The sequence below is a fragment of the Trematomus bernacchii genome, unplaced genomic scaffold (genome assembly GCF_902827165.1).
Source record: "Trematomus bernacchii unplaced genomic scaffold, fTreBer1.1, whole genome shotgun sequence".
Classification (NCBI taxonomy): Eukaryota; Metazoa; Chordata; class Actinopteri; order Perciformes; family Nototheniidae; genus Trematomus; species Trematomus bernacchii.
Window position 1 is genome coordinate 21,405,368 of NW_022987739.1, and position 9,140 is coordinate 21,414,507.

General features: G+C 40.1%; 2 protein-coding genes across 4 annotated transcripts; one reads left to right on the plus strand and one right to left on the minus strand.

Moving 5' to 3' along the window:
• Nucleotides 1–356: 356 nt before the first annotated feature.
• Nucleotides 357–2,878, minus strand: cunh8orf82 (chromosome unknown C8orf82 homolog). Of its 2 annotated transcripts, XM_034146251.1 has the most exons (4): nucleotides 2,573–2,878; nucleotides 2,429–2,477; nucleotides 936–1,450; nucleotides 357–905 (listed from the first exon to the last, which is right to left on the minus strand). In XM_034146251.1, the coding sequence occupies exons 1-3, from the start codon at nucleotides 2,735–2,737 to the stop codon at nucleotides 954–956; spliced, it is 711 nt and encodes a 236-aa protein (XP_034002142.1). In that variant the 5' UTR covers nucleotides 2,738–2,878; the 3' UTR covers nucleotides 357–905; nucleotides 936–953. The 2 variants fall into 2 exon arrangements, with proteins under 2 accessions (XP_034002142.1, XP_034002141.1); XM_034146250.1 differs by having other exon boundaries at nucleotides 357–1,450.
• Nucleotides 2,879–4,151: 1,273 nt separating this feature from the next.
• si:ch211-191a24.4 (uncharacterized protein LOC100150331 homolog) lies at nucleotides 4,152–8,747 on the plus strand. Of its 2 annotated transcripts, none has more exons than XM_034147775.1 (4): nucleotides 4,152–4,363; nucleotides 4,830–4,956; nucleotides 5,751–5,875; nucleotides 7,118–8,747. In XM_034147775.1, exons 2-4 carry the CDS (start codon nucleotides 4,832–4,834, stop codon nucleotides 7,774–7,776), a joined length of 909 nt encoding a protein of 302 aa, XP_034003666.1. In that variant the 5' UTR covers nucleotides 4,152–4,363; nucleotides 4,830–4,831; the 3' UTR covers nucleotides 7,777–8,747. The 2 variants fall into 2 exon arrangements, with proteins under 2 accessions (XP_034003666.1, XP_034003664.1); XM_034147773.1 differs by having other exon boundaries at nucleotides 4,199–4,363; nucleotides 4,827–4,956.
• The last annotated feature ends 393 nt before the right edge of the window (nucleotides 8,748–9,140 follow it).

The window sequence follows — 9,140 nt, forward strand, 5'->3', positions numbered from 1 at the left end:
TACATGTACAATATTTATATAATTTACTTTTCTTATTTGTTTGACCTTTTCCAGAGACAGTTCATCATGACGAAATACATATATAATATATAAAAATGTAAAAGTACAAATATAAATTGTACTTTAGTATCAAAAACAAGAAACTCCAAATAATTGTCTGCTTTAGAAAAGTGTAGGGAAGTTAAAGCATGGCTACAACAGAATAAAAGGGAAATCACAATTGTATTGCAAGTACCTTAGGATTCCAAACAATTGATTAAAGGTTTTTTGTTACTTTCAGGGTCGGCTGGCAAAATCTGCAGAAGCACTTTCAGTTCAAATATTTGTTGTCAAGGATTCAAATTAAACATGACATGTAAGGTTCATTCAGTAGTTTTTATTGTTTTTCAAAAATATTAAATACTATTTCTAAGCAACTGCAACACTGTATACAATCTTTATATTATTTATTAAATCCAATACTGTATTAAGTATTAGTATTTTATAAAAATGATATATTATATGTTATATCCATGTAGGATAAGCATTCATCAGGGGTTTTTCTGTTGTTTTTTTAAGTTAGATGTATAATCATCTGTACTCTATATGCGAGGTTACCTTTCTTAAATCTTTCTTAAGAGGATAATGACTGTCAAACACAACATAACAAATTGAGGATGAATAGGTTTGAGATGATTGACAGGTGCCACAACCTATAAGCAAGCCTCTGATTTTTTAATTGTGAAATACTGAATATTTATACCACTTCAAAACGATAAATATAATTCCCATTAATCTCTCAAACCGCATACAGTAGTGTTGGAAAACACATCAGCTCAGACTTCAAACAGTAACGGTCACATTGTGATCCCCACTGTGAGGACGTAGTCGTCTCCAGTTGCCCGTATGGGACCCTGACGGCTGATCTGGACAGCATTTCAAAATGTAATGCACACCTTTGACTAATTTGGTCATTATCCCAGCTCATCCTGCTCTCCACTGCCCTTCTCCACAGTTGGGAAGCATCCTGCGAGCTCATTGGTTAATGTGTGCTTCTGTCTACCCCAGAGAAAGTGCGTTGGCTGTCCTGATTCGCTGTGCTCCGATGCATAAACAAAAAATGGGCTGAGCTCAATTGCCAGAGCAGACCGGACCAGGCCGACCCCCCCATCACGCTCTGAGCAGGGGTGGTAGAGTCGTCCGCTGACAGGGTGCATGTACAGTGTCTCTGGGCGGAACGGGGCAGACAGCTTATCCGCGCCACCGCAGAATGACAGCAGCTCCTGATCTCCAGGGACTCCCGGGGCCCCCGCAGGACTCTGCAGCAGGTGGGTGAAGACCACCGGGCGGTCGTCGCAGCGCACAAAGTTCCTCTCCCTGCCACACAGGGACAAGAAGGGGAAGTCCTCCTCGTAACGACCACTCTGATTTGAACGCAGACGACTAAAGAAGAACACCAGGAACTTTACGTCTGGAAGTAAAAAAACAGGGATGAGTGTTGCTCTAAAAAAAAAAGGTCACATATATTACATGAAATATATTGAAGGCATCAGCACTGGTTTCACACGTAAACTTGCAGTCATTTGTTTAGCAAATATTTAGGAATATGCATCACTAAAACTCAACATTCCCTGACATCAGAACGGCTTTAAGGTGGGTCCTGCATGATCCAAGCTTGAGTGACTTTGTAATATTCAGTTTTTCTTATTTTAACAAATGTCATTAAACAATTAAGGCCAACATTAAACCAATCATTGCACTAGATGTTTCTTTCTTTAACATGATCACCCACACACTAGTTTATTTTAACCAAATCATACAAACACTTTTCTGCTGCTACAAATATACCCACTACAGTATCAAATGTGGATTCATCTGGTGCTCAAAATAGTCCCCAACTAATGATCCTCTAATTTCTTTGCTCAAAACTACAGGGAGGAGTTGTGTGTTTGTTACAGAATATTTATGAGCTGTTTTAAGGATTCAGGTCCTCTGTAAGAACCAATGGGTTAAGGTTTAGAGCTGGAGGCCACACACAGGGTACACATTGTGGTTTTAGTCTTCCGATTGAATTTGTTCACATTAATACAATAAAAAAACACATTGAAAACTGCTTCTATTGAGATTGTCATGTTATTAAAAACCTGAAAAAAAAGAATTGTAATTGTGATTACATGTTGAATATTCCTCAAAAGTGATCACATTTTATTGGTTCTATTCTTATTTTTCTCAAACTAACATGCAGAAGAACTAATGCTAACTACTTCATATTTACCTGTGGCAAACATGCACATTATCTACCTTATGTGCAAACTGTCAGACTGTTTTACACTGACATTAAAATATATTTGGTGGAACCATATGGGGAGATTGATTAGTTCAAGGGTAAGGATGCATTTGGGCAAACTTCCAAGCTTCAATCTCTTTATGGGCTGTGTTTATTTTTTACCTTTGAAGCAGGTGACAAAGTTCTTCACTTTAGTTTCATCGAGGAAAAGCTGTGGAGTGGAGCACACACAGAACTGTCATGCTAGCAGGACAATATATTGCATTCAAGTTTTTTTAAGGTTGTGTTTTGTGTCAGTTTACCCACCTGTCCTTGGTGGTCAATATAGTAGAAGTATTCTCTGATACGTGGTTCCGGGCTCTGGCCCTGGATGTATGTAGCGGTGGTTCTGGAGGCGGTGAAGCCGGTAGGCATGCAGCGCAGACCTGTCAGACCTCTGCAGCTGAGGGCAGCCCTCCGGAGGAACAGCATGACCGCACGGAGGCTTAATGTGTTTCCAGAAAACAATAGGACCACTACCTTGTTGGCAAAAGTTGCACAATTCTAGTTTTTCAGCCACAAAATAGAAACGTGTGTCAGTGGTTTTGCCCTCAAGTTATTGTTTACCTACCAGAGCCACAACCCGGAAGTATTTCAGTGTCACAACATCCTCGGTTTTTGACTGCTGCCGCCCAGTGGAAATTCATTGTATTTTGTTGTAAATAATTTAAAACCATATAAAGTCCGATACATGGTGTAAAAAAAAATCGAGCAGGATTATAAACAAAAATATTAATCTAAACAATTTTACTTTGGACAATAATTTAGAATCAGGAATTTGTGAGGCTATTTTGCTAGTCAATGCTCATATATTATTGTTGTTAAACTATTTTAGTATGTCCAAGAGATTCCCTTTTATTTCTACTGTTCAACAAAACTGACACTTTTATGGCACAAAAAAGGTGCACTAATCAAAGAACTAAAGTGCTTGTTTGGAACCAGGGATTCAATTATTCTTAATATTAAACAGACTTGGATGTCTGTCCTAAATGTGAATCCTGTTTCAACAACCCCTGTCTTCCAAACTCTTTATGGATTAATGTATTACTTGTTTTGTCTTTAAATTGTATTCATTTGACACAGCCAGAGGGGATGTATTTTATTTAACAGTCAGAAAACTATATTTTCAGTATACTAATTATTACTATCATATCTACTATCATCGACCCACATTAGTGTCATTACTTAATCTGGCCTGCATGCTGTTTGAATATACTAGGCTGAATACTACTAATCACAAGACACCAACGTCACTTTTCCTAACTACTGTTGTATGCTTTATATATTTTTTACATTTCTTTAAGTTTTATATAATGCTCCCTCTTATAATTGATTTCCCCCCCTTTAACTTTAGGCCAACCTATATTTGCTTCTACAGCAACATTTTCTTTATCTGTAACTTTAGCTAATATAACTGAAAAATAACATAAATCCTCACATTGGAGAAGCTGCAACTAGTAAATGTTGGTCATTTTTGGTTGATATGACTAAAAGAAATGTAGGCTATCTGGCTTTCGCTTTATCGACTACTTGCATTGTTGGTTTTCAGCAAGCCAGCCACTTAGAAAATATGAGTTCATGAGCAATAAACAGTGTGAGCTGAGCAGCCTACATATTGTATAATAACTTGGGAATGTGTGATTCCAAGCAGGGAGTATGCTAATGATGGAGCGAACACAGCACTCTTTGGGGAGCTGCATGTAAATCTCTTTGCTAATAAAAGAAATCCAACATTCCTCCCCAACAGACAGAGGCTGCTCTCCCACACCCCTAAAACAGAACTATAAACAGAGGCTTCTTCTTCAGCTGACAGCACACAAAGCGGCTGATTCAGAAGAGCTGGTGGTAATGCCTTCATCCAAAAAACCCTTATTTGTGAATTTCTAGCTGTGTAAATCTCATCTGAACCTGTAGCTTCTCTTCCGCCTTCCTCCTCCTCCTCCTCCTCCTCTTCCTCCTCCCCCTCCAGGTAGGGTGGGGAGCTGTATACCTGCGGAGTAATTTGAAAAATGGCGTCATAGTTGGACTTTACAGTGCTTTTGTCGACATATATTCACAGTAAGTAATATCTTTCACAGTTGGGTCGACTTAAGACTTTATAACATACACGTTTGTCAGCTAATTAAGTAAAACGAAGCCTTTTAGAAGCTACGGAGCCATGTTTTATTTTAATTGTTTTACCACCTGTGAAACCTGCTTCACCGTTGCCTGACATTAGCTTAAGTCCTCGTAAACAACAGTTGTGTTTGTTTGTTTGTTTCAGTTATAAATACACGTTGATAACGATTAGAGCACTATGTCCAGTAGCCTATGGTTAAACGAAAGCTTACATTGTTTGACGTTTATAGCGTAACCGAATGTCAACGGTCGAAATTAATGTAGCCTAAATAACAAAAATATTCTTCATTAAAATCACTTTTCTTGAATAATTGTTCATGTTTATAGTAGCCTAGCCTGTAGGCCTACAGTGTGTTTATTGTTCAAAGGTCATTTATGTGTCCAATTGTTCGGTTTCGGTCAGCAGGTATGAGCCAGCCGCCGCGCTCGAACCGGGGACACCGGGAGAGAAACGGAGAGCACCGGGAGAGAAACGGAGAGCACCGGGAGAGAAACGGAGAGCACCGAAACTACCGGGACTCCAACGATGACGGGTGCGTTCAATGTACTTCATTAAATACCATAAAACCCTCTGCTTTACCTGTAATATTACATTTGATAGTAGGCCTACCTATGTCCAGTGGTGGAAAGTAACTAAGTAGCCTACTGTACTTTATTTGAGGTTGGCCTACTTGTAGCCTACTTTACTCCAGTATTTTCATTTTACACTACTTTAAACTTCTACTCTACTACTTTTTTGAAGCCAATTTAATCCACAATATTTATTTCACAGATTTAATCTCTAGTAATTTTATAAATTCAGATTTTAACACACAATATTTAATTAAACCTTTTTAAAATATGATTATTTGGTTTCACCATCCAACATTATATGTGAGGGTGTGAGGCGTAACAGAGACATTTTTTGTTTCACAGATCCAACTTTTTAAATGTGAAGATTTGCTCCTTTTGCTTTAAAATATAAAAATATTTCAGATTTGTTTTTACTCAAGTAAAGAACCTGAATACTTTGTCCACCACTGCCTACGTCAAGAGTTCATCAAATTCGTTTTTTAATACATATATTCTTCTGTTTTTTTTGTTTACTAATATATAGTTAATTCTAGTTTAACCTACACAAGCCCAACCCAACACCATTAACATGGGCCACAGTGTTTTATTATTATTAATTTACAGGAATTATTCTGTATTATATATGCAGACAATATTCTCAGATGCTATGCAACCGTATTTCATTGCATCTAGTTTATTTAGGCGTTATAATTCCAAGATGTAAACAAGCTAAAATCATTACTGGTGTCATCATGTATGTGTTTCTGTGCTTCAGGTCTTCCTCCAGACCCCCATACTACCCCAGAGAGACCGACCCCCCTCCCAAACATGTGCGGGAACGGGAAGCCCCTCGAGAGGAGCACCACGAGTCCAAATGCTCCCACATTTGCTCCAGGAGAGGTACGTAAGGATCACAGTGGGTTGAATATAAAATGAAAGCTCTGTCTGCTGCGTCACAGGGCGGACTTTGGTTTCAGTCTCATTGCGGCACAGTCTTAATTCTTCCTTCTGTGAATACTGGACGGACCTGTTTCTGCTGTTTACAGGCCTCTTTTTACTGAGTTTACACTTTGCAGGGCTAACTTTAACAAAGGACATATTGGATTACCTGGTACCTTGGTCTAAATGTTTTCATGTACTTCATGTAAAAGACGAGTTAATCCTCTAGGAATGTGAAAAACAATGATCTACCCACCCTATTCGTCAATTATTATTACAAAATGATATATATTGGTATTGTTGGTCAGGCAACACTACATTTGAAGGCATCACCTTGGGTTCTGGGAACTTTGGAAAGTATTTTCCAATTATTTTTTATATTTTTTTCAGATGGAAGGCTAAATTAATTGAAGTTAAAAAGCAGCAAATATTATTATTATGATTATTTGAAACCCTACATATATACACACGTGTGATACATCACACACTGTATCCTCACAATTATTTGTTTCTGTATCACAAACAAACACTAATATGATAATAATATAAGATAAGTACATTTGATCTTATCTTATAATGTAAACTGCAACATGACTGGTTGGCAAGCATATAACTCGAAAATGCATTTCCTGCTGAAAATGCGTGTGAATGCTGTAAGGCAAGCTGTGTACATGTGTTGCTGAATGTAGCTGAAAATGAAGAAAAAGCTGAATATGTTATTAGTTGAATGGTCTCTGTAGCTGCTTTTAGCTACAGAAACCAAGTAAGCGTGTTGCTGAACTTAGCGGAGAAATGCAGAAAGTGAAATTATTTGAATCAAAATGATTACAGCTCAAATTGAGAGTGAAATGTTACTGGAAGAGTAGGAAAAATAGTGATGAAGCTTAATACTTCAAAGAAAAGTAAAAAAAGGTATAAACAACAAACTGTATAGCCCCAATGTCCTGAAATAGCTGAATAATGTAATAGCTGAATGGTTTCTGTAGCTGAAAGTATGCTGAAGTAGTTAGCGGACAAAGTTTGGTTGAAATAAGAAGAAGTTGAAGAATAAAGATTTGAAGAACAATAGTGGAATCCTGTTGAACAGCACTCGCATTAATTATTGCTCTTTATTGCATAGCCTTCTCACGAATCCCTACAAACGACTTGTTCTGATGTTGTGACCCCCTTCCTCACCTGTCTCACGTGTTGACCCCCCTCCAGGCATCATGCTGATCTGTGCCGTCCTCACCAACAGCCTGGTTCTGATCTGCCTGGTTGCAGCCCACATGGTGTCCTCGGGCATGTCCTCGGGGGGCGGGCTGGGGGGCTTCGACATGAACAGCAACTTCAACCTGCAGGGCACGGAGCTGCAGAAGGCGCGGGAGCTGGACATGCAGTACAGCCTGATGAGGGCGCCGGGCCTCTACGGGGGGATCCCCTTCTGCCTCACCCTCGGGGTCCTCTCGCTGCTGTTCGTGGTGGCCGGGAACAAACCCCCCCACCACATGTCCCGGAAGCTTCTGTACGGAGCACTGGTGTTCCAGGCGGTGGGAGCGGTGGCCTACGTGGTGGCCGTGGGGCTCTACCTGCACTTCATCATCAAGGTGAACGCCACTGATGTGTGTCAGCAGCGCGCCAGGATTTACGGAGGGAGGGGCTACACCTGGATGAACTGCGATGTGGGCGGGGCCGACGCAGCCGTGGCTCTGTTCGGGCTCATCACGGCCATTCTGTACGGCGTCGGCACCGTGCTCACCTTCCAGACCATCCGGAGGGTGAGGCGCTACCTGGAGGAGAGGAAGCGCAGAGAGGAGGAGAAGCAGCAGGCCAGAGCCAACGCACAGAGAGCGCCGCTGAGGGCCGACACCACCTCTGTGTGAGGGGCAGAGAAGGACCACGGGGGTCTGGATCACAGATAGTTCTGGTATCATGAAGCTGGCTCACTTGACTGGGGTATATCACTGTGGAAACCTACTCTGCTCTGAATCAGGTTATGTTCAGAGCATCAGAACCTGGAAGAAATGGAGTAATTCCTAGAGGATCGTCACATGGATAAAAGGAATGAGTTTACAATAATGTGACAGAGCATTAGAGACATGTTTATAGATGGTGCATACTACGGAGGCCCTGAGAGGTCATGAAGGGATTGTTTTTCAGAACAACTTTTGTGTTCCCCTTTTTCTTTGTTTTGAAACATCTTGCAAATTGTAAATACACTGCATTCATCTAACCTTTACAACCCCTCAAAGGGCTTTTACATATACAAGTCAGCATTCACACACACATTTTCTTACTGGGTTCAAACTAATTCCCCTAGTGACCTTTCAAAGCGCTGTATAATACCATGGTGATTTTGTTGTAGATAGATGAATAGGGGACTAACACAACTCAAATGAATGATGCTAATAGCTGCCTATTAAGTGCCTTTTAATGCTTGTCTCCTTCCCTACAGCTCAGGATAACGGGTGTTGAGACTCAATATACCCTCGGTCAATGTTAGAGGACAACAATCCACATGCACTCCAAATATTAAATGCAATATTTTTGTAATTTATTTAGGACCAGTGTTAGGTTTAGTTATGTGCTTTTTTAATTCCACGTCACATTACATTCTTCTGATGTCCTTGGCTCTTTAGCTTTAGTCCTTTGTGACAGGTCCAATATGGGTAGAAGTACATGTTTCATGTGAACGGTTTGTATGTTGGATCGTTTTAACTCAGGCCTGGATTTTATAAATGTTTAAATAAATGTTTTTGTATCAATGTTTGTTTGATAATGCCACCTTTTTGATATTGATAATGTACATGAATGTATCTACTCAAATTAAACCTATCAATGTGATTACATTCAACTGTGGTGTTTATGATACAACAGCCTGTAGGGGGCGCCAGAGCTCTGGACCACTGCTGCTGATTGGCTCCTCTGTCCCCTCCAGAGGCTTCCTGCCAGCCATGACTTCACTGCTGTGTCCCCCCCCCCCCCCACTCTCACACACACACACAAAGGACTCAGCAGTGATGTAACTGTTGGTCTGTTTGGTCAAAACTTAATTACTAACAAAAGAAACTCTCCAGAGTGAGGTATTACCCAAGTTCTAATTTGACCATTTCAGATAACACAATGCAGTGATTGTTGTATGCAGAGACAACGTTACATTAGCAGAGACAAGTACAGCTCTGTTGCTTGTTGAGCACTTCTTAACCATGATCATTTGAAAATAAAATATGTATAAAAGGGACTAATA